Raw genomic sequence first — 25,960 nt, 5'->3', positions numbered from 1 at the left:
TTGCAGAATGTGACCTTAAATTTGACAAATTGGGAAACGGAGTCAGTGAGGGCCACCGTATTGGGTTTTGGATTGTGGCACTTGAATCAGAAAAAGAGAATATTACAAACCTGGATAGGAGATATCGAGGGGAGCGTGTGCTTTGTTCAGTCACAACATGTTCCAATTTTTAAAATCATCTCTCCAATCTTTTATGCAAAACCTGACTCCAGTTCACAAAGGGTTAGTGAATATCCAACCCTCACAGGTACTGTGACATATCACAGTTGACATCAGTTAACTAAACAAACAGTCGTGCCCTTGACTCTGGTCATGTTTAAGTAATCTATCCTGGGTGATTTTTCTGAGGTAAAAAATATGAAAAAAATAAGTAGGAAGTAGTCTCCGTTACAGAAGAAACAAAGGATTACTATGCCCCGGCTTGTAAAAAAAACACCTCGGTTATACTGAGTCAGTTTTGATAAAGTTGGAATGGGACAACACCCATTTAAACTATTCTAATGAGGAAGGGCAGCTATAGGTAAAATGCTGTTTGACAAGTTGGGTGAGGACGTCGTCCCAGATGTGTCATAATAGATGTGTTGCTAAGTAACAAAAGAATTCACCATCTTTCCTGAGCCGGCTGAAAGCAGGTGGATGTTTGAGAGCACACTTGTTTATGCTGCGGTGGCGGGGCTCGGTGACAGTGTCCCTGTGGAACTCGGTCAGTTTTATGACAAGCTTTCAGCATTGTCAAAACTCTTTTCAAAGGTCACGCAGGTAGAGCTGCAAAACTAAACCGAGACTGGGAGAGAAACTGAACTATAGATACATCTTCCAAGGAGAGTTTCTGATACTTTTATTTTGGGGAGTCGCTGGTAAAAGTCCAAGTCCTGGGCGTCACTCACAGGGACAATGTTACATTTCAGAACAGCCGCAACGTGCACCATCGCTGAATCACCGGAGCCTGTTCGAAGGGTAAGTCATTATCTTATTATTGCTCCGTGTTTGTGAGAGTGTCTAATATTCCAGTTTGAGCGGAGGGCCGTGTGTTTGCTGAGAAATGACCTTTCGTCTTGCTCGAGTTTCAATAATGCAAGAGGACTAACAGCTGGTTGTTCTGTTGTTTAGAGTAACATTCGAAGGGTCCGGCTGACTCTGCACAGTGATGGCAACTCGGCCTCCACAAGAGATGAAACCAAAAGGAGGGGGAAAGCAGAAACGGTCAGTACCGCCCGTAGAGTCATCGTCTCTGGAGCCTAGAAAGTCCAACCCCACCGGTTGTCCTGAGGCAATTATAGATTAATCTTTTGCTGCAAGAACCCCTAGGGAGAACACCCTGATAGTAAGGGTTATTCTGGCACACTGGTAATATCCCTGCCTCTGACCCAGAGGATCTGGGTACAAGTCCCACCTCCTCCAGAGGTTTTGATTAAAATATGTAAAATCACTGATGGGATCGTGTTCTATATTCAAATGAATACTTTGTTTTAGTTATGAAAATATCAGAGAAAGGTTTGATGAAAGAAAACTGATTAGATGCATCAGTCAACTGGGAAATAAAATGTGTGTCCCCTTACAGAGTGGCAATGGCTCAGTGAGGGTGGAGTCAGGATAAGCAGTTGCTCTTGGCCTGAAGTTTTTGGTATCTCGCAGCCCTAAATACTAATAATTATTGTATCGTCAATGCTCAGTTATAAACTGAAAAGTTTCCATTTCTAATTCTCATACAGCTAATGCATCAATATCAATGGTTTCACCAAATGTTATTTTTGTGTTTAATCGCCATTAACTCATAATATATTCCTAAGTCTTCTTTGTAAATGCGTAAGACATTCTGTTTAAAATGCAAAGCCGATTTTTAAGTATGGGATGTCTGGTCAGCATGGATGGATTGGTTCAAAGGGGCTGTTTCCTTGCTGTATGACTCGATCTGCAATTTGTTGCTCATTCATTATCTCAGAGTTAACAACAAATTTCCTTGAATAAGAATATACCTGCAACTAGCTGGATTTCTATTTCAAGGCACTGCTTTACCCATGATCTCCACCCCCACACACACCCCCATGATTATGTGGTAAAAAGCCTCACTTTGTCGGACCAGCATGCCTCATATTACCCATCAGAAGGATGCAATTTTACAGCAGTAGTTTTATGCAGTTTGTTTGCTGAGGGTTGCCCACCTTCAGTGTGTGCTGATGGACAGAAACTCTCTATGACAAAAAAACTGACACAAATACGCACTGCTATCTCCCCCGATGCAAACAATTAAATCATTTACAAGTGCATAACGTGTGGACCACCCATTAGCTTTTGGAGTAGGTTATTGGAAGCTCTGTGCATTTCTGGGGAAGCATACCTGGCATGACTGAGACAGTGTACCTGAAAGTCTGACATTGCCACATGTGTCAAACTGATCAGATACACACTTATTATGGTCATTATGTGAATGCAAAATAAAAAGTACCTTCACTGTTTGATAAAATACTGGCTGTAGCTCCCAACAAATCAGTGAACGCATTAATGCAAGTTTTAGAAGTGTTATTACACTGCTGCTTCATTGATTTGTATTGAAGCTTGGTGAGAAACCTTTCTGAGAGCAGAGTGTACAATAGGTCCCTCTCATCTCCAGTTTGGTTTGAGCTGTAAGTATATATTTTGATTAGGAATTCAGTGTTATGATGGTAAAATGTTTACTATAAATAGTTTCTCATTACAGGTTAGTGGCCTGCAGCAATGTTTACTTCATTACCCTAACCTAAGGCATGCTACCTCTGGGGGAGAGGTGGCTGAGCTGCACAATGTTGGAGTTGAGCTCCGTAATAGTTTTGCATTCACTCAGTCACTGATTATATCTGCCCAAGGAGTAACTAAGGAGAAAGAGTCTAGAGACTGTGGGAGTTCCTCAGGGATTTTGTTTGTAACCTTTGTTGGCTCAACAGTTCTGACAATAATAATTAAATTACTCAAACCTTGCTTTAGTGTTGGATAAATCCATGTTTAGAATATGACCTGAACTTTGGACACTTCATTCCTGACTAGGCATGAATGCACTAGCAAATGTTTAAAGAAAAGTTAAGTAAAGGTCCAGAATTTAGAAATTCAAGTTGTGAAATACCTCTGAGAACTGGATTTGTTTTCCTTTTTAAAAAACGGCTCAGAGGAGACGTGAACCGGATCATTTAAAATTCTAAATGTAATAGATCCAAGACAGACAGACACATTGCCCAGGAGCAGGTGTGGGTCATTCTGTGGCTTTTGATCCTGTGCTGCCATTGAACAAGATAATGGCTGATCTGATTTTAGCCTCAGTTCCACTTTCCCAATACTCCTAATCCTCTTTGACTCTCTCACTTAATGAGGAATCTTTCTCCCTTTGCCTTAAAATGATTCATGACATTGTCTCTCCTGCTGTCTGACGCAGAAACTTTCAAACGATTTTGGACCCTTTGAGAGAGGGAGAAAGATTCTCCCACTCTCTGTCTTAATTAGACAGCTCTTTATTTTCTAATATTGTTTAATCAGCCTGTTCAGAAATGTTATTTACACACCTCTGGAGCAGGCCTCTTGGTTCAGTGCTAGGGACATTATCACTGCATTCTAGCCCTCATATTAGACAGTGGATGATCAATGTGCAATGAAGTATCCCAGACTGTGGCTTCAGGTACTGGCATTTTTATTCATTCATGTCATAAGGGCATTGCTGGCTATGCCATCTTTAGACGGCCATCTGTAATTGTCTTTGAGATAGTGGTGAGCTGCTTCCTGCTAACTCAACCATGGAGCGATAAGGTTAACGACAGACCAGCTATTGTCGAATGAGCAGGGTTTTAAGGTGCTATCTAATATTTACATACAAATAGAGAATTCTTCTTGGACATGTTTGTAATTGAATAGAAACTCCATTGAATTACCAGAGGGATTTGTCAATAGTTTGCCTTTTGCATTTTTCTCTAGTCCTGTCTAGCAGGTGCAGTGAGATGGACTTTAATAAATTTGAATGTCATCCAGAAAACCTGCCGTTCTGAATACCATCTCATGTCCTTGCGTAATCAGTGGATTATATATCTTTTCCTTTTCTCTTGAATTTTTTGAAGACATCCTTGGATTATATACAGCTAATGTCCACCTGCTAGACCAGCTTCCTCCTTGGGCACAAAAAGCACATTAGGAATCAGATTTGAGTAGTGCTTTATTCTCTCAGATTTTGCTCACTCATTTACATATTGTCCAAGGCAGACTTGCCAGAAGCAAGCATAATCAAGCAATGTTTGAGAGTGTTGTTTTTAAAAACTGTTTGCTTTAAAGATATGTCTCATTTATGAGCAGCAAGTTGCTCCTGTTTGAGTAATATAATTGAGAATGTGTTTATCACAGAATATAAGCACTGTTAATTCATGACTATCACCGCTGACTGAACCAATTTAAATAAATTCAAATGACTTGAATAAAAATTGTTTGCTAGTTATATTAATGTACTGAGGTTAGTGTTAAAAAAATAAATTCAGAAGTTTGCATTCAGTCAAGTTTTAAATCTGATTTTGTACTTGAAGATTAATTTTTGTAGCTGCCTTAGAAGTCTAAGATTTGAGCAGAATCTTGTCACGGTGGGTAGGGCCTGTTGATAACGTAACCTTTAAAACAAAAAGCCAGGGTAAAAGATTGCAGAAACTTGGGTTGAGCTTAAAATTCTTTGATATTCTGAGCTTCTTTCACCAATTTCAAATGAAATTAACTGGGATGGTGGGGAACTGAAAACACATCAACAGAAACTCCAGACCATCACCTTCAGTAGAGGAAGTCCTCAAACATACTTGTGAAAATATTTCTGCCCTGTAGTAAATTTTGCTGATATTGACAGTATCACTCTCTCTGACTATTTAAGCATCTGTGAGGAGTGATTGCAAAATAGTTACATTCACTTTATGGACAAGCAACCATTCTGAGATCAGAAATATCTCATTGTTGAACTGATCAAGAGGGCGGGTGAATTCCTGATGAAGGGCTTATGCTCGAAACGTCGAATTCTCTATTCCTGAGATGCTGCCTGGCCTGCTGTGCTTTGACCAGCAACACATTTGCAGGGGTGAATAGTTTAGTTTATCTCCCTTAATGTGCCTATTAGTCTAAGACCTATCCAGTCCTGCTTTAGAGAATTCTGAGTGTGAATGATTTAAGAGTGTGTTCTGGAAATTCAACATCACTGTACAGGAAGCTGAATTAGGGAATCTTGCTGGCACCAATTTACTGAGATTGGATTATCAAAGATTTTGCTCAAAGATTTTTTTCACCTGAACTCCTATTGAGCGAGAAAAATAAATGAGAGACACGACCATGAAGAATTAATTGACAGGAGTTTTGTTTAACTTCTGTGCATTGGCTAATAAATCTGATAATCTACACAAGGTGCATGAACTACAGACAGTAGTCAATGCATTAGAATCAAATGCATCTCAAAGATCCTATGTATCCACATATCCCTCCTTTCTCCATATGCCTTTTCTGCGAACTCAAAGGAATTGCAGCTACTTTATAACATTGATACTGACTGGAGTAATACAATTTACTTTCCTTTCCTAAGAGCCTTGGTGATCGTAGATTTTATATCTGATGCTTCCTCCTCTGGCGTTCTCTCAGTTTACCTCTTAAATGGGAGAAGTAATTGAATGTCAGTCTGCTGCCCTTCACTCTGGCTGCTTGGGAATTGTTGTGAGCGCATTTCCTCTTTATTTTTGTAAGTCCGTGAGATGAGCCAGCCATTGGTGCCAGCAATCCTGACCCTTGGGCTGACTGGTCGAGGATTGCCAGCTGGCAGGCTGACTGAGGTGGGCATATCTCTCTCTGGGAGGGAGCAGACAGTGCAAGTTTAACTCTAAACCCTGCAGAGTGCCTGTGGTAAAGGAGGGTTGTTCTTGGTGACATGTTGCCTTCATGAGTTTGGATGTTCTCCTGCAAACTTCATCAAAGGGTCAGTTTATGCCCATTTTCACTTGCTGATATTTGGCTGATGAAATAATGCAGCATTAAATAAGAGCTGGAGTCATTTTAGACCTGCTGCTCTCTGCACTCTCCCACCCTCTGTCTCTCATTGTATTTCACCCACCCCAGAGAAGTGAGCAGAAAATGAGCTTCAGATTTGTTCTTGTTGAGGTCAGTTGCCCTTTTAAGAAATATTGAGCATTGAATGAGCTTATAAAATCATAAGACCATAAGACATAGGAGTGGAAGTAAGGCCATTCGGCCCATCGAGTCCACTCCACCATTCAATCATGGCTGATGGGCATTTCAACTCCACTTACCAGCGTTCTCCCCATAGCCCTTAATTCCTCGAGACAACAAGAATCTATCAATCTCTGCCTTGAAGACATTTAGCATCCCGGCCTCCACTGCACTCTGCGGCAATGAATTCCACAGGCCCACCACCCTCTGGCTGAAGAAATGTCTCCGCATTTCTGTTCTGAATTGACCCCCTCTAATTCTAAGGCTGCGTCCACAATTTTAGACACACAATTTTAGCCTGAACAGCACCATTGCACCTTGTTATAGAATCCCAGCTCCATTATAACAGAGAATCTCTCCCAACCTTCTTGTAAATGTTGAAAATAAATCCTCCAAGCCAGTTTGAAAGAGAACTCTCATGCTTATTGTTATCTGCTTACCAGCTGCTGTGACAGTTGGGGAAAACAATACCTTAGGACAATATCATCCAATAAGAATTGCTAACCAGCCACTGGCTGTGCAGTGGCAACACTGTTGTAAGCACAGGCTGGAGTACTGTGTGTGGATGTTTAATTAATAGACATGCATCACCACTCGCTGCAACACTGTCTTCCTCTTTACCTGAGTTTGGAAGCATGGCAAGAATTTCCCAGATGCAGCACCTCTTTGTGTTTGTTTCCACCTGTTTGTCCAGTGGTTGGGGACAGTACTTTGTCAGAGAGATTGCTGAGGAAGCTGACTTACTATGTAATATTTTATAAATTTCTAGTTTGAAAATAAAACTAGTCAGGCTCAAGGTTGGGATACAGATAGACTCTAGCCTCACACCTTTTTAATGCATTGTCTGAGCTGAAATGTCACCTTGTTTCATAAAACCTTAAGTTATCTCAAGAATGTGACTTGAGAGAAGTTTTGGGATTTACATGTTACTGAACCAAAACCTGCAACCCATTCTAAAGGATGAAAGACTTAACAGCAATCAATATATTGTTTCAGTGCATGACACTGTCTGATTTTTATGGTCCTGCTCCACAGCTATCTGATGAAGGAGCAGCGCTCCAAAAGCTAGTGCTTCCAAATATACCTGTTAGACTATAACCTGATGTTGTGTGATTTTTAACTTTGTCCACCCCAGTCCAATACCAGTTCCTTCACATCATGGTTAACCCTAGGCTATGGTGTCTGCCTGGGGTAGTTACTCCTCATTGGCTTTCCTCTGCTGGCCTGGAATGTCACCTCGATTGCCTGGCTGGATCAGAATGCCAGCTTCCTTCTCTGTGTTTCCATGATGCTGTATCTAGGCTGTTATCCACCTTTTTTCCAAATTCAAATCCCCTCTTCCCATCCCGTCCCATTGCCCACGTCCCCCTTTTTGCTTCCCCCTCACGTTTCTTCATGAATAGATCAATTCCGTTGTTAAGTTCACCATCACCTGTGATTGAGAAGCCCCTCTTACAATACTGACAGTCACTGATTCTGCAGTTGTTTAAGCACCAAACCTTTTTGTCTGGTAAACTAAATATGCCACTTGCACTGTGCATCCCAGATAGTTTCACTTTGTAGGAAATAGTCTCTTTTCTTCTGATAGGGTTAAAGTCAGTCACAAATTAACAGCAGTGGTGTAATTCCCCACTACTGTATCACTGAGGACACAGAGCAGGCTTGCAGATTTGTGTTCCAAAATGCAGGAAGACCTCGTAGATGCCAGCTCAAGTCACTTGGTTAATTCCGCCTCAGGCCTAACCTGCTGTGTTATGAGAGGCACTACCCTTCAGATGACACATTATTTCAATACAATGTCTGCCCAGCCGAATTGATGTTAAATATCCCACTGGATTATTTGAAAAGCAGTGGCTCTCTGAATATTGTGACCAATATTCCACATCACCAAGAACCAGTTACCTGGGCATTCACTTCATTGCTGTTTGCAAAATCCAGCATTCAGGTCACTGTATTTACCCTGCAACAGCTTTAAGAATGAATTTCTGAACTCCACACGTTTCATTACATTACCCTACATTCTGTATTTCTTCCAGGCTTTATTGTATATTTTATCAATTTTTTTTTCTATCCCAAGTGTGCTGTGCTTTCCCTGCCTCTCTTCCTTGATCTCTCCAACAATTTGGCCGGTATAGGCACCAGGAAACATCTCAGGGCACTGAAACTGACCAAGTGCGGCTGAGATTCGAGTTGGAGTCCCCCAGTGAATAGGCGAAAGTGAGGACTGCAGATGCTGGAGATTAGAGTCAAGAGTGGGGTGCTGGAAAAGCACAGCAGGTCAGGCAGCATCTGAGGAACAGGAAAATCGACATTTCGGACAAATGCTCTTCATCAAGAATCTGATGAAGGGCTTTTGCCCGAGACGTCGATTCTTCTGCTCCTCAGATGCTGCCTGACCTGCTGTGCTTTTCCAGCACCACACTCTTGACTCTCCGAGTGAATAGTTGACCTACTTGAATGAACATTTGGAGAGGCTGTTTAGGTTCCCACTTGGTTGATCTCCGTGACTTGCCCATTGCCTGTGACCTGATATCTTCATCAGGGTACTTCCTGAAACAGGAAAAAAAATAGGAAATAATTGGACATGACAATTGAAGAACAACAGTCATCATCCTTTCTGTGTGAACAGCTAGGCCCATGTACATAGTTGTGGCAATAAAGGGCAAAGGTACCAGAGTAATCCTTCATGTCTTATTCCTGGCATTTTATAACTGCAAGGCTATTGTCAGCATGGCACATAATATACATAACTATATAGAAACAATATATTTTTGTACTTGGTCTAAAGAAGTAACATTTTTCTTTAGTAAATTACTGGTTGAATACTCTCTTTTCTGTTCAATTAATGTTAAAAATGTAAAAACAAAAGAACTTTTGAACTGTCCCGTGAAAAGCACCTTCTCTGGAAACTGCAAAGCAAATTCTCAGCAATGTCTTGCAAAGGCAGGAGAATCCTAATAAAGAGCCAACAGACCCCAAACTGAATGAACAGAAAACTCTTTGCCTTGAATCCGAGCTTATGGATTTCCTCCGGGTGCTCTGGTTTCCTCTCACAGTGCAAAGGTGTGCAAGTGAGGTGACCTGGCCATGGGAAATTGCCCCATAGTTTCAAAGGATGTGCAGGCAAGGTGGATTAACTGTGGGAAATGCAGGGATAGGGTGGGTCTGGGTGGGATGCTGTCTGAAGGGTTGGTGTGGACTCAGTGGGCTGAATAGCCTGCTTCCACACTGTACAGATTCTATGAATGGCCCAAAATGCTATATTATTATGGTGGTCTCTTTAGTCTATTAAACTTTGTTCACACAAGCTTGGAACCTTGCCATAGTATCTTGTAAAACAGAGTAATGGCACCTATTTTGTGTGGGGGAGATAGATTTCCGCTACATGAGGGAGATTATTGGTGAGTGACATTGAGCTGGCTGAGAACTTAGACTCCCAGACGGTGGGTCAATATTCCCTTCTCCATTGAAGAGGTTGTGGTGTAGTGGTCTATAACAGCACATGCGAGACAAACAATAAATTATGTTGCATAATTAGAATATTTATCAGTTACCAGACTGAGAGGATCATCCAATGCATGGGTGCACTGTGCATGGTAGGTAAGTATGTTAAAGAGCTGAGAGACACTGGCAAAATCCAGTTCCATTCGATGTCAAATCTTCTTGCTGTCTTAGAGTCACAGAGATATACAGCATGGAAACAGACCTTCGGTCCAACCCGTCCATGCCGACCAGATATCCTAAACTAATCGAGTCCCATTTGCCAGCACCCGGCCTATATCCCTCTAAACCTTTCCTATTCATATACCCATCTAGATGCCTTTAAAATGCTGTAATTGTACCAGCGTCCACCACTTCCTCTGGCAGTTCATTCCATACATGCACCACCCTCTGTGTGAACAAAGTTCTATAGACTAAAGAGACCACCATAATAATATAGCATTTTGGGCCATTCATAGAATCTGTACAGTGTGGAAGCAGGCTATTCAGCCCACTGAGTCCACACCAAGCCTTCAGACAGCGTCCCACCCAGACCCACCCTATCCCTGCATTTCCCACAGTTAATCCACCTTGCCTGCACATCCTTTGAAACTATGGGGCAATTTCCCATGGCCAGGTCACCTCACTTGCACACCTTTGCACTGTGAGAGGAAACCAGAGCACCCGGAGGAAATCCACACAGACACAGGCCAAATGCACAAACTCCATGCAGACAGTTGCCCAAGGCTGGAAGCAAACCATGGTCCCAGTGCTGTGAGGCAGCAGTGCTAACTACTGAGCCACCGTGTTGTTATTTGGTCTGAACTGTTGATTTTAAATTAAGAGACAGAAAATAGTAAAATGCAACAATTAAACTGATAGACTGTGGATTGTAAATGGAATTCTTTTTGTTTGGTGTTAGGCAAGGGCATTAGGACCCTAGAACAGCCTTGCAACGGTGTGACGGAGCTGCACATCACTGGGTCCAAATGAGACAGAGAGAGTGGAGTTAGTGTTCTCTGGAAGTTCTCTCCCAGTTCTCTGCAATACACACTGAGAGCATATGGATAGGAACACACAGAGGATAGTCTTTACCTACTGTAACCACAAATCAGAGCCTGGTATATCAAAGATTTCCATGTACCACAGTCTCTACTATTAATTTGTAATAAATACTGCTACTTTAAAGTCAAAGTCTGAAGGCAGCCCTTGACCGGTCTGTAAAGAACCAAACTCAGTGTGCACTCAAAACTTATGATAAATGAGTTTTTAAAATATGTATATTTAGAGAATTGCAGTTTCATCAGAAATGAATGTTGATTTGTACAATGTGCCTGACGGAAACTGAAGCTTCACAAAATATTGATCTCTAAGTGAAAAATATGGGAATATTGATAAAACCACATTTTGCTTAAAAGGTTTAAAAACAGCACATGACTGAAGTACAAGATTTCAATATCATGAGGTTTCTTTATGACCAAATCAAACAAGCAGTGGAGTAGAGGAGTTGAAAAGTAAATATAATTTAAAAACGATGGCTGTTTCCACAGGATGAATGGAAAAGATTATTCTGTTTGGGTGAGGGTGGGGGGTGGTGGTCAATGATCAGGGATAATCAACTGAAAACCGTATCTAAATGGGGGAGGACAGAGGTTAGAGAAAGTTCCTTCTCACGCAGGCTGTTGGAACTGGCTGTTTACATGGGCAACACAGCCAGTCAGGCAGCAGGAGAGACGACGTTTCGAGCATAAGCTCTTCATCAGGAATGTGGGTGGGAGGGGGTGGCAACTATGCTGACAGATAAATGGGAAGGGGATGGGGCTGGGGGGGTGGGGGCAAGGTAAATGGGAATGCAATAGGTGGATGATGATGGGTGTGAAGATGATAGCTCACAGGGGAGGGTGGAGTAGATAGATGGGAAGGAAGATGGACAGGTGGGACAGTTCAAGAGGGCAGTGTCGAGTTGGAATGTTGGATCTGGGATAAGATGGGGAAGGGTAGATGAGGAAACTGGTAAAATCGACATTGATTCTTGAACTGTCCTACCTGTTCATCCTCCTTCCCACCTATCCACTCCACCCTCTATCTGACTTATCACTTTCACTCCCTACCTGCATCTACTTTTCGTATTCCTAGCTAATTTCCCCCATCCTCACCCCCTCCCATTTATCTCTCAGCCCCCTTGGGTGACCCCCACATTTCTGGTAAAGAGCTTCTGACTCTCCTGCTCCTTGGATGCTGCCTGACTGGCTGTGCTTTTCCAGCACCACACTTTTTAACTCTGATCTCCAGCATCTGCAGTCCTCACGTTCTCCTCCCTGTCACATGGTGTAGCCACAGTAGAGATTAATTATATATGAAGTGATTAATTATTTTTAAAGTAGAGGATGATCCACTCTAGTGGATGGAACAGGAGAGTGTGATTAATTTCAGGTTATTCCACCATTGAATGAACACCAATGTGATAGGCTGAATGGGGTTCAGGAAGTGACTGATAGTGAGATCAAAGTGCAAAATATAAGAAATATGGTTAATGAAAGATTGCACCTTCGAAGACTGTAGGTGTTTGAGTTTATAGTGCTATAGGCATCAGTTGTGATTCTGACCTGTGAAATAATTGTTAGCAAGTCATATACAGAAAGTGATTGTTCCATTTCTGCCAATGCTTTTTCCTCTTTGTGAGAGGGGAAAAATTTAAAAGGGACCTAAGGGGCAACTTGTTCACACAGAGGGTGGTGCGTGGAATGAGCTGCCAGAGGAAGTGGTGGAGGCTGGGACAGTTACAACATTTAAAAGGCATCTGTATGGATACATGAATAGGAAGGGTTTAGAGGGATATGGGCCAAGTGCTGGCAAATGGGACTAGATTAGTTTAGGATATCTGGTTGGCATGGGTGAGTTGGATCTAAGAGTCTGTTCCAGTCCTGTACATCTCTATGACTGAGAAATGCTCAGGTCTCTTTCTTTCCATCCATGAAAATGTGGTTTAAGTTACAGCATTGCAGCCGAACATCCTGAAGTGTTGGCACTGAGCCTGAACCTGGAGGAAAGGCAATGCTGGTGGAGGCCTGTTAGTGAAACCAGAGACTCCTTAATCCTCTTGGGTCCTTCCCACATGGGGTAAACAGTGGGAATGCCAGCAGAGGAGCACCTCAAGACAATCCTCTGAAGACCGAAGAGCCTGCAAGCTACCCAGAAGAAAGGCTGGACCACAGGACTCAGAATGTCTTTTAAAGAAATCCTTCAGAATTATCTTTAGGCTCCAAGTGATGCTTTCCGACTTTTATGCCAAGCCTGTTGTTTCTGTTCCCGATCCCAGCCCATAATTGAGCAAATACCTTCCATCACACCCTGAGGTGTTTCAGATGACTCAGAACCAGTCCAAAGTGCAATGACTGTCAAAATGTAGGCAAACATGACAAACTTACTTTCTTTCAGACTCGATCTCCGTTGTTAATTGATGATTTGTACCTTGTTCAGAACGTCAGCAGTTTTCTGTCTCATCAAACAACACCACAAGATCTAGTCACTGCATCTCAAAAGTAAATCCCTTTGGGTTGTGAATCAACTTGGAATGTGCAGGGGAATATTCAGGTGCTAAAACAGTTCAAGTTCTTCCTGTACCCTCTCATGATAGTCACGATTACAGTTCAAATCTCAGTCACACAGAGAAATGGCCTCTATGATGAATAAAATCATCATCAGAGAGTGCCCTATTGAATAAGTTCATCTCTTGTACATGCAGTTTTTCTAAAAGGAGCAAGCACATGAGTAAGTTTAAACAGAACAACAGTGATTCTTGTAATGTGCAGGAGTGAATTGAAACAGCAGACTGAAACTCTTCCAGAGCATAAAAGATGTAGATTAGATGCTGGAAGAAACCAGCTGAGCATGCCTCCTTCCATACAGGAAACCAAGATGGAAATTTAAGGGCATTTACATTGTCACCATTCGACTTTTTTATCAGAGCAGAACTAAAATGAGGCATAAGAGGGACAAAAAAATCTTGCAGGACCAGATAGTTTACCTTGTAAAACTGGATCCTACGTTTCTGGAATGCTTTTGTTACTTATTGACTGACTCCACCTAAATGTGGATTCTGCGACCTCAAACACATAAATGATTAAAAACCCAGTTGCCTTCACACAGATATGACATGAAACCTCTCCTTATGAGGAGCATGTACAGGGAAATCGAGTGAGAAGAATCTACAAACTTTGCATAACTTCAGTGTCAAGAGTAGAATTACTGCCAAACAGTTACATACAAACAAGGAACGAAAGTATGCCACGCAGCCCCATAAAGCCTGCTCCTCCATTCAGTAAAATCAAGGCTAATCTCAACTCCACATTCTTGCATATCCCCAATTATCTTTCACCCCTTGGCCATCAAGAAACCACCTTCCTCTGCCTTAAAATTACTTCAAGATTCAGCACCCACTGTCTTTTGAGGAAGAAAATTTCAAAGATTCCCAACCTTCCGAGAGAAAACTGTTTCCTTGTCTCAGTTTTAACAATCAGTCTGTCTGAGCTGTAAACTAGTAAAAGTCTTTGAAGAGAAATTGTGCATTTGGGAATGTGCCTGCAGTAAGTTTGCCCTGTCTGTGGAAATTCTGTTGTGAAGCAGGCAGCTGCTTCCTGAAGAAGGGCTTGTGCCTGAAACGTTGACTCTCCTGTTCCTTGGATGCTGCCTGACCTGCTGTGTTTTTCCAGCACTACACCTTTTTTCAGCTCGTCTCAGGTTACCTTGTTTCCTTGCAGGCTGTGCTACTACAGTATTATGGCATCCTAGCACATGAAGTTTCTTTCCATTTTTCAATTTAGCTTCCAATCTCACCCTCCATGTACTTGCTGTTGCTGCAGTTGGTTCATTTGCAAATATGAGTGGGACTCAGTTATAGTTTAACTTCATTGGCAACATTTTCTTTACAGTGTGGGTTGCAGTCATGAATTTCACTCACATTATGTCTTTGCATGTTAAATAATGGAGTTGCATTTGATCAGTAAAAAATGAGTTACTGAGCATAAAAATACCATGGAATCCTGATAGTAGGGACAGATCATTCAGCCCACTGACCTTAGGCCTGTAACCCCACATTTATCATGGATAACCAGCCAAGCCTGCACACTGCAGACAGTCTACCTGCACATCTTTGGACTGTGACAAACCCAAGCAGAATGTGAAAATTGCACTCAGACAGTCACCCGAGGGTAGATTCGAACCCAGGTGCCGTGAGGCAGCAGTGCGAACCACTGAGCCACCCAGCAACCTGGTTTTACAATTCTCAGACCGTTTTCACAAATCCCTCATGTTTGCTCTGGTTAACATGGAGAGAGGAAGGTAGAGGTCGGGTTTTTCAATTTTCCCCATTTGACCCCTCCAGACCTCCTCCCACCTGCCCTGACTGAGGGGAGGCCGGAGGAGTTTAAAATCCCTTCCTTTTCTATTGCTGAATTCTCTGACCCCAGGAAAATGCTCCATAATCTCAAGGAGATGCACGTATCCATTCCTGTACCTACATCATCACCAACACATTGAGGGAAATACACTTTGCCTTGACATTCACAAGATCGTCAGGTGTAGGAGCAGACGTTGGCCATTCACTCCATCAGGTCTGGTCTGTCATTCAAGGAGATTGTGGCTGATCTGATAATTCTCAGCTCCTTTTCTTTGTCTTTTCCCTGTCGACTTTGATTTCCTGACTAATCAAAAATATGTCTGTCTCAGCCATGAATCTATCTGCTGACCCAATCTCTATAGCTCTGTGCAATACAAACTTCCACAGATTTACTATCCTCTGAGGGAAGAAATTCTACCTCATTGCTGTCTTAAATGGGTGACTCCTTAAGTCTGAGATGATGCCTCTGGTCTTAGTTTCTCCCACAATGGGAAATTATTTTTTCACATCTATTCTGCGAGACATCCTAATAATCTGACATGTTTCAATAAGGTTGCCCCTTCTGCTAAACCCCAATGAATACAGGACAAGCTGCACCAGCTCTTATGAGGAAATCACTCCAGTGAACATTCTTTGGACTGCCTCCAATACCTGTATATCTTTTCTTAGATAAGGGCACAAAAACTATTCACAGCATTCAAGGTGTATGAGTCTTAAGTAGTGTTAGTAAGACTTCCCTTTCTTTAATACTCCATTCTCCTTGAAATAAACACCAAGGTTCCATTTGCTTTCCCGAATACCGTATGAACTTCAATATTAGCTTTTAATGATTCATGCACAAGAGCTCCCAAATCCCTGCCTGAAGTATTTCTCCATTTAAATAATTTTCAGCTGCTCTGTTCCTCCTGCCAAGTCACATTTTCCCACAGTGTCTCATCTGCTAGTTTTTTTGTTCACTCACCTAACCTGTCTTCATCTGTCTGCAGACTCTTTGTGTTATCCTCACCAATTGCCTTACCACCTAAGTTTGCATCCTCCACAAATTTGGCTCGACTACATTCACTTTTCTCACCCAAGTCATTAAAATATATTTTTCACTGAGAGATCCATTTGCATTGTGTGATGTTCATAAATTATTGTTATCCTTTTCATTCACCCTAGTATTAAGAATTAGCAGTGCCTTTGCCTAACAACTTTATCATTGCTGTGGCTAGACTCCCATCATCTCCTGTGACTTAACATTTTTGTTTCCTCTCTGTTCTGCCTGTGAACAAAACCTGAATTATTTGTGTCAAGTTCACCATCTTCACCGAGACCTTTAATACTGTGTTAAAGTAACAAGTGGAGAAAAGGATTAGCTGTGTTAAAGTAGCAGGTGGAGAAAGGCCCACATACGTTTGAAAGAGTTTCCACAGCCACACAGCAGCTTAGCTTTAAGGTCATTGTGTGTTTAGACTGGAAATATTTCCACTTGTGATGTGGGCAAGCTAAAACCCAGCACCACTTCCCCTGCTGTGGGATTACCTTTGCAGGGAGAGCAATTTATGGAAATAGGAAATAAATATTTTTCAATGTACACAGAAATATGATTGAGGTGGAGTTGAGGAAACTGTTGACATAAGGGTTTAGGTTAATTACAGTATGTGGTTTGACTCTTCAAAAACAAATTTGGTGACAATTATGTTAAAAAAAATCTTTATTGATTATGATAGTTAATTCATGGTTTCAATATTTACGTTCTGTTTGAACTGAATTGGCTGCACAGGGTGAGTGATGGATTCATTTATAGCAGTTGTGGCCAACCTTTCACCAGGGAGCTCTAGATAAGAATTGTACTGCACTCGAAACGCTAACTCTGTTTCTCTCTACATAGATGCTGCCACACCTACTGAGTTTCTGTGCTTGTTTCCAATTTCCAGCATCTGTAGTGTTTTGATTTTATTTAAGTGAAATGAGGAAATGCTGCTTAAAAGAAGAATTCAATGCAAGTTAGAACAGTTATTAAAAAAGAATTTTACTCTCCCATTCTCCTCGAGGTGTTGACTCGTATTGGGGTCAGACAAATAATTGCTTGCACCCAAACTTTTAAAGAAGTTATTAATCAGGGATGTAGCACAACTGGCTAGACCAACAATTATATCCCACCCCTCGATGTCCAGACGGCAGTTAATAGTCAACCACATTGGTGTGGGTCCGGAGGTGGTGAGAGTGTGTCAGGATGGCAGATTTATTCCTCGAAGCCATGATGTGGAGGAGCCAGTGTTGGACTGGGGTGGACACAGTTAAAAATCACACAACACCAGGTTTATTTTGAAGTACTAGCTTTCGGAGTGCTGCTCCTTCATCAGGTAACTAGTCCAAATAAGCCTGTTAGAATATACCCTGATGGTTTGTGATTTTTAACTTCCATGAAGGACATTAGTGAACTAGATGAGTTTTTTACAACAATCGCTATTAAGCTAGTTTTATTTTTTTTATTCCAGATTTTGTATTTTACCATCTGCCATAGTGGGATTTGAGCTCACATTCCCAGCACATTAGCCTGGTTTTCTGGATCACTATGGCATCACTATGGGGTGGCATGGTGGCTCATGTGGGTTAGTACTGCTGCCTCACAGCGCTAGGGACCTGGGCTCGATTCCTGCCTTAGGCGACTGTCAGTGTGGAGTTTGCACATTCTCCCTGTGTCTGCATGGGTTTCCTCTGGGTGCTTTGGTTTCCTCCCACAATCCAAAGATGTGCAGGTTAGGTGAATTCACTGTGCAAAATTGCCCATAGTGTTTGATGCATTAGTCAGGGGTAAATATGGGGGAGGGGAATGGGCCTGGGTAGGTTGCTCTTCAGAGGGTCGGTGTGGATTTGTTGGGCCGAAGGGTCTTTTTCCATAGTGTAGGGGATCTAATCCAATATGTCACCATTTCTTCAAATGGACATTCTCCTTCTAGGAGTTTATCTTGTGACCATTGACAAGATATTTCTTTACAGAACAATGAAAGCAGAATGCAGTTGCTTTCTTACTTACCACACACACCATCCCACCGAGTGTTACTGGATAGCTTTGAGGATTGCTGAGCCTGATGTTAAACAGTTTTGGTGCAGTGGCCAGCCCTACAATCTCTGAGTCCTCTCTGATTCAGTACCATGTCTCACTTTGGATCAAAGTTCCTGCAACATTAACAACTCACCAAGTGGCAGTACCTGACCTCAGTAGTTACGTGGGAAGACCACTACCTGCTGGATCCCCTCCAAGCCACACACCGCCTTGACTTGGAAATTCATCACCATTCCTTCACAGTCCCTGGGTCAAACCACACAATGGTGGACCCGTCCACACAGACTGCAGTAGTTCAAGGAAGTGACTCAGCTTCTTGAGGGTGGCTAGAGTGAATAAATAAATGTCAGCCCAACCAGTGGCATTCGGGTCCCATGAATGATTTTAAAAATAGTTGGAAAATCCAAAGTGGAAGCTTTCACTAGGGTGGGGAACCATTGGGGTAGGAGAATCAAGTGGTGAATATGAGGGACTCATCATTACCCCATAACTGAGCAGGGTGTACCCGGCCTGTTAGTATGTCCCTGAGTTACACTGGCACCCAGAGAAACAGAGGGAGAGACTAAGACTGTTTCCCTCCACTGTACCTTTTGTAATTTTTGTAATAACACATTGATATCCAGGGCAGCAATCAATGCAGCCACCTGAATTTTGAATTTGGTGGCTGGAAGAGTACAATACAAATCAGAGAAAACTGTGATCAAACTGTGTCCAGTGGTCTGGTCAGAATTCACCTCAGACAATTCTAATTCCTGGAAGTTCTAGTGCTGAGAAAACACACAAGTTCATCTCTAGTATTTGAGACCCCAAATGTGAATGGAGATGAGGAAAATGTTTTTTTGTTAAATTGAAAGGATAACTCTAAAAGAGTAAATATGGTTGTAAATGATATACAGAAGATAATTCTGTAAAACTACACTGAAGTTAGGACCAGGAGTCACAAGTACAGACCACTTAAAGACAGAATAATGGAAGCAAGATCTCTGGAATGGTGGAGGATCCGATTGCTGGTCATTCCAATTGGGTGATGAGCACAGAGAGAGAGAGAGGCTGATTGGCCTCCTGCATCTTGTGAAAATGAGTTTAAAAAAATCCAAATTACTTCTAGCCATAGAGTCATAGAGATGTACAGCACAGAAACAGACCCTTCGGTCCAATCTGCCCATGCAGACCAGATATCCCAACCTAATCTAGTCCCATTTGCCAGCACTTGGCCCATATCTCTCCAAATCCTTCCTATTCATGTATCCATCCAGATGCCTTTTAAATGATATAATTGTATCAGTCTCCACCACTTCCCCTGGCAGCTCAATCCATACACGTACCACCCTCTGCGTGAAAATGTTGCCCCTTAGGTCTTTTTATATCTTTCCCCTCTCACCCTAAACCTATGCCCTCTAGCTCTGGACTCCCCAACTCCAGGGAAAAGACTTTGTCTATTTACCTTATCCATGCCCCTCATAATTTTGTAAACCTCTATAAGGTCACCCCTCAGCCTCCGACCCTCCAGGTCAAGCAGCCCCAGCCTGTTCTGCCTCTCCCTATAGCTCAAACCCTCCAACCCTGGCAACGTCTTTGTAAATCTTTTCTGATACCTTTCAAGTTTTACAACATCCTCCTGATAGGAAGGAGACGAGAGTTGCACACAGTATTCCAAAAGTGGCCTAACCAATGTCATGTAACATGACCTCCAAACTCCTATACTCAATACTCTGATTAATAAAGGAAAGCACCTTCTTCACGATCCTATCTATCTGCGACTCTACTTTCAAGGAACTGTGAACCTGCACTCCAAGGTCTCTTTGTTCAGCAACATTCTCTAGGACCTTACCGTTAAGTGTCTAAGTTCTGTTCTGATTTGCCATTCCAAAATGAAACACCTTACATTTATTTAAATTAAACTCTATCTGTCACTTCTCAGCCCATTGGCCAATCTGATTAAGATACCATTGTAATCTGAGGTAACCTTCTTCACTTCCACTAAATCTCCAATTTTGGTGTCGCCTGCAAACGTACTAATAAATCTCTATGTTCACATCCAAATCATTTATATAAATGATGAAAAGTCCCAACGCTGAATTTCTCAAACGTGTGGGGATGAGATTTTGAATTAGTTTTGCTGCCTTTGTTTAGTTTTGTGGCTTGTATTTATTTTCTTTGGAATTATATTTTTGCATTTTGCTTTCTCCTCCCTTGTTGTAATCAATCACCATTCAAAGGAATTTCAGTGTCTTCACCTACAGAATGGACATTCCTCTGGGAATACCGTTTATCCTCTGGAAGGGAGTGTTCCACAGGAGTGAGCAGACACAGATTGGAGACTGTCTGAGCTGGCTTGTACCCACAGAAGGTACACCCACTCTCAATGCCAGGATAATGTGGGCACTTCCCAGGGCATTGTCCATCAGTGAAGTGATCATAGACTTTTCCACCTCATGTAGGGTGGTATGCAAACTTCCCCTATGACTGGATTAACATGGCAGTGAGAGTTAGTCCCACACCGATGCAGACTGGTCCATCCAATCTCCAGTGAACTCCTGTGTACGTGAGCTCACTACCTTTTCTACTGGGGGCATTGACTTCCATCTCCAAATGCAAGTCCATTGGCAGCAAGGAGGGCCGTGCTGCTTCTCTTCTCTCTCATGGTGGCTGAGTTTCTAGCTAGCTAAAGGGCTTTTTCTAAAGCGTTGCCTGTCAACTTCACAAATTCCCATTTACTTCATTTGCCACATTTTTGCCTGCTCACTTCCCCTATCAATGTCAGTCTGCAAACTCCTTATGTCGGCTTTACAATGTACTTCCTTGAATTAGCTTTACTGTGAAATGTACTCACATGAGGACAGTGAAAAGTTTATAAGTCACCACTTACAGCGTCATCTTGGTACAAAGGTATCTTGGTACAGCTTCTTTAGTTACAGCTACAGATTAATTACAGTGTTTATATGCTTCAAGATTTATGGCTGTTTTGTGCCAGACAATAGACTGGCCATCGAACAATGCCAAAAGGTGTTCACTAATATTGATGCTACATCAATGTGCAAAGTTGTCTTACTCACAGTATTGCACATTTTACGTTCCAATCAGACTTGGCCATGATTAGTTCAAGTAGCCATTTAATTAATCATAGCAATCTGTTGAAATATAAAACATAACATACAAACTTGCAAACATTCAAATTGTTATTTTTCTCCCCTGAAATTTACCATCAGGAACCTATAATTATTTTAAAATACACTAATCAAAAGTAACTTCCTAACAAGCCCATAAATCCCATCATAATCTTCAAATAGCTAACACACTATGTGTAGTATTCTGAGGGAGTCCAAAAAGGAATGCAGTTGGTTTACAATATGTTGAAAAGGTCCTGCCAATTTACCTTTTACCAAAGTTTGAGGACATTGTGAACTTGTAAAGCGAGAGGTGTCTTACGTGGAGTTGGTGTTTGGGGAGTGGTAGGGACAGGTGCGTTAGTGAAGATCAAACTAAGGGGTTTGTTAGTTTAATTATTGAGGTACAGCTCACTTTACTCCACCTTCAGGACAACCTGACAACCAACAGACTTCCTTAAAGCATGCACCACTCAAACATAAGCGTGTCTCAGGCTTTTAAGTTTTATAGTTGAAAGTGTATTGCTGGGAAAGCACAGCAGGTCAGTTTATCATAAATGAGCTGAGTGTTTGTAAGTTCATGATGTTAACGCTTTCAACAGGAATATTTTGTAGTCATTACCCACAATAAAGTAAACGCAAGGGTCGTAGACATTTGATCAAATGTTTAATTTTATTTAATAATGTTTAATATTATTAATTTAATTAAATAATTTAAATATTTGATTACATGATGGCATGGTATGTGAATATAGAGCATATTCTCTGTACACTGATAAGCAACAATAAATGTGCAGTTTGTTTCACTTTGGAAATAAAGGTCAGCATTATTTTCGGCATGTAGTTTATAATCATTTGGCAGGACAGAACTTGAGTATTTGCTGAGAAAGATATACTTTGTCAAAGCTGTTCATCTTGCACTCTACAGGACAATTCACAAGAATTACCAAAGTAAAGGCAAAACAAGGTCTATGCTGTGTGAGAGGAGAGCACTGATTGATTGGGAAGTGGGCTCTGGTCAAGATGTTGCACCAGATGATTGACAGTTAACTGACAAGTTTTTTAAACAATCGGTTCCCACTCTCCATCCACCAAATTTGGTACGGTTTTCCTGACACTTGTAGTTTGATGAAGGTATTCCCCTCCAAATCTTCTTGCTCCATAACACTCACAACCTATTTATCGGGAATGTGCTACAGGGCTCCATTAAACTCCAGCCAATGTTTAACAGAGAAGATAGCACAGCAAGAATGTCAATAGGCCCATTATCCAAAGGCCAAAGCTAATGGTCTGGGGACATAGGTTCAAATCTTACCACAGCAGTAACTGAAAAATTAATTAATCTTGAATTGATAACAAGACTATGAAGCTATAATCACTAGAATCCCTTAAGTGTGGAAGAAGGCCATTTGACCCATCCAGTCCACATTAAGCCTCCAAAAAGCATTCCACCTAAACCCACCCCTCAATCCTATCCCTGCATTTAGTTTGGCCAATCCACCTAACCTGCATATCTTTGGACTGTGGGAGAAGACCAGAGCACCCCACCCCAATAAACCCAGGGAGAATGTGCAACCTCTTTGCAGATAATCACCCAAGGATGGGATCAGACCAGGGTCACTGGCACTGTCGGGCAGCAGTACTAACCATAGAGCCATCTTAGAGATGATGATAAAGCTTTCTGACCCTGATGTGATTTGAATATGCAACCTTCTGCTTTATAGTCAGACACACTACCATTGCACTACTGACCCAGCTTGTTGTAATTAGCCTACCTGCATCACTAATGTCCTTGTGTAGACTCCAGGCCCAGAGCAATGTGGTTGATTCTTTCTTGCCCTCTGAAAGGGTCTAACCAACTACTCATTTAAAGACAATTGAGAATGGACTCCAAATTTAGCCCGAAAGTGTGGTGCTGGAAAAGCACAGCGGGTCAGGCAGCATCCGAGGAGCAGGAGAATTGCCGTTTCAGGCAAGAGCCCTTCTCCAAATTCTGGCCTTGACAGAGAATGTCTGTGTCTGATGAAAGATTAAATAACAGCTCTGCGCCTTTCTCTAGAACAGAAACTGCAGTATTCTGTGTATTTTATAACTCTCCTCCTCTGATCATTTTATACTGGGCATTTTTCTTCTGTCTTATCTCCATTTTGGAAAGGGGCAAGTGTTGGTGAAAGTTAACCTTTGTGTTTTCTGATTCTGTAATACCATGATTAAACTACTTTTTTGTTCTAGGAAGACAAAACGAGTACAGGAAACAGTCAGAAAAACAATGCATTACTCCAAACTGAAAATGACAGCTCACAATCATTAAAACTGGTTAGTAACCATTCACTTGGAATTGAAGGATGTGTATATTTTATTTAAAGTATTAGCATGTCTTCCAGTCTGCCTTGCCTCTAGTCTGCACTGTGGAAAGCTCTCTTATTTCTCACCTTTGCGTGATGGTTATTAGGATTCTCTTCTTGTCACTCATTGATCATTGCAGGTCCTCCACAAACTGGAATTTCCACTCATCACCAAGCATGGAATGGCTCTTTGTTGCATCTGCTCTATCCTGACACTCAACTTTACGACATTTGAGGCTACTAGAGTAATTTATTGTGAAAGCTGATTAGAGAGCGATAGCGATCATGTGGAATAAGCAAATCAACAGCTCATTTGATTTCAATGGAAATATGAACAAAGACTTATCAATTTTTAAAAATTCATTTAAGGCCCATCCCTAATTGCCCACAGAGTAGTAACAAGTCAACCACATTGCTATGGGTCTGGGGTCACATGTAGGCTAGACCAGGTAAGGATGGCAGTTTCCTTCCCTAAAGGGCATTAGTGAACTAGATGTTTTTTCCCTGACAATGAATTCATGGTCATTATTAGAATTCCACCATCTGCCAGGAGCGGGGTTTAAACCCAGGTCCCCAGAACATTATCTGGATCAACAGCCCAGCAACAATAGTACATTGAGTACCAACTGCTACTCCCTTATTCTCAGAATCCTCTCAATCTCATCTGCCCATTCAAGCCATCAATCAGTCACAACACATGGAGAGATTTTCTCTGGGTCGGGAAAATGTTTTGAAAGAACATGTTTAGAATGTTATTGCACACAGAATAAATCTCTCCCGCCATGAAGTCACACGTGAAAATGGGATTTTGTTTTGTGTCTTTTCCCTCTGTTCCCTTTTGCAGCATCTTTCCAATGGCTTGGGTTCAGAGCCATCTCCTCACAGGCGGATGTACGGAGTGGTGAAGAGAGCAGATGCAAATAAGGCCGAGGTGGTTGTGTATGAATGGTCAGTTAACCAGCTTAAAGAGGAAATGAGCTACATTAAGGAGGTGAGATGGGAAGTGTTTGCCGTTCCTGTTCAGTTTGCTTGATCGGGCACATTTTCGCTCAGTTTGTTCAACCTGAGAAAGTCTCAAGTGGGACCTGAGTGAGATCACACTTTGCAGCCTCACCCCGAGTTGGGGATTTTGTTAATTCTGTTTAGCTGCTCCAACCATGAGGTCAGTTCCACTGGCTTATCACCGACCACAGCACTGACCACAATTACTGACCACAATTACTGACTACACAATTACTGACCACAATTACTGACTACTCAATTACTGACTACTCAATTACTGATTACACTTCAAAAACACTTCATCGCTCGTAAAGCCCTTTAGAAAGGCCTGTATTCCGGTGAAGAGCTAAATAAATGCAAGATCTTTTCTTCAATGACATTCTAGTTTATAGGGAAGAAATGAGTTAAACTCTGATGTTATACACAATAATCTTTGCAAAAGAAAGAGCTTGCATTTATGTAACATCTGATCAGTTCTCTCCAAAACTTTCACATTTAATGAATGACTTTAAATTGCAGTCATTTTGTTGATGAGCAACGACCACACAGCAGTGAGGAAAATGGTCAGTTTGTTTGTTCTCGGTGATGCTGATGTGGGATATTGAGGAGGTTACTGACCCCTTCCGATTGCGTTTCCTGAACTGGACTCAGTCAGCCTCTCAGAAGGAACCTGTCTGTGTACTTGGAAATGTGGAGTGTAGGACCAGTGCAACCTATCAACGAATTGGTGGGAAAACAACTGAATTTTGGGAAGATATAGGGCTGGTGCCACTCTCCGTGAGGGAGGTATACCGATTCTCTGACCCAGGTACTGCCTGAGCACAGAGCTATTCCTTGGATTTATTAGAGAAAATTAGAGAGATGATCATAGCTATAAAGCTGATGACTGGGAGAACTGGATGATTGGCTCTGAGCTTAAGTGGTACCCTTCTATATTTTGATTGTTTGTTTGTGCAGGTGAGGCATTCACTGGAGAAAGTCAGACAACAAATGTTTGGTGAGTTTAATGGAATGAAGAAGAAATTACAAGAACTCTCAAACGAAGTAAAGGTAGGTCAGATCGCCCATCAGCTGCTCAACTTTTTCACCATCTACATATATACGTTTGTATGTTGTATGGAGTATTATACGGTATAATCGCCTAAGGAAAGACACCAGATTGATTACTGACTGTGCGATCATGTGGAATGAACAAATCAACAGGTCATTTGATTTCAATGGAAATATGAACAAAGACATATCAATTTTTTTTTATTCATTTAAGGCCCATCCCTAATCGCCCACAGAGTAGTAACAAGTCAACCACATTGCTATGGGTCTGGGGTCACATGTAGGCTGGATCAACTAAGGATGGCAGTTTCCTTCCCTAAAGGACATT

The 25,960-nt window shown here is 41.8% G+C and overlaps 1 protein-coding gene across 1 annotated transcript in view; it reads left to right on the top strand.

Annotated features, from left to right (window-relative positions):
• The first annotated feature begins 622 nt into the window (after window positions 1–622).
• Window positions 623–25,960, top strand: part of myzap (myocardial zonula adherens protein) — a 69,341-nt gene continuing 44,003 nt past the window's right edge. The window contains exons 1-5 of the mRNA XM_060852835.1: window positions 623–957; window positions 1,111–1,203; window positions 23,468–23,551; window positions 24,425–24,571; window positions 25,540–25,632. Coding sequence (XP_060708818.1) covers window positions 895–957; window positions 1,111–1,203; window positions 23,468–23,551; window positions 24,425–24,571; window positions 25,540–25,632 — 480 coding nt within the window. The 5' untranslated portion in view covers window positions 623–894. The remainder of the gene's footprint in view (window positions 958–1,110; window positions 1,204–23,467; window positions 23,552–24,424; window positions 24,572–25,539; window positions 25,633–25,960) is intronic.

Source organism: Hemiscyllium ocellatum, chromosome 39 (genome assembly GCF_020745735.1).
Source record: "Hemiscyllium ocellatum isolate sHemOce1 chromosome 39, sHemOce1.pat.X.cur, whole genome shotgun sequence".
Classification (NCBI taxonomy): Eukaryota; Metazoa; Chordata; class Chondrichthyes; order Orectolobiformes; family Hemiscylliidae; genus Hemiscyllium; species Hemiscyllium ocellatum.
The sequence above is the reverse complement of the archived record's forward strand: the minus strand, read 5'-3'. Positions and strand labels throughout refer to the sequence as shown.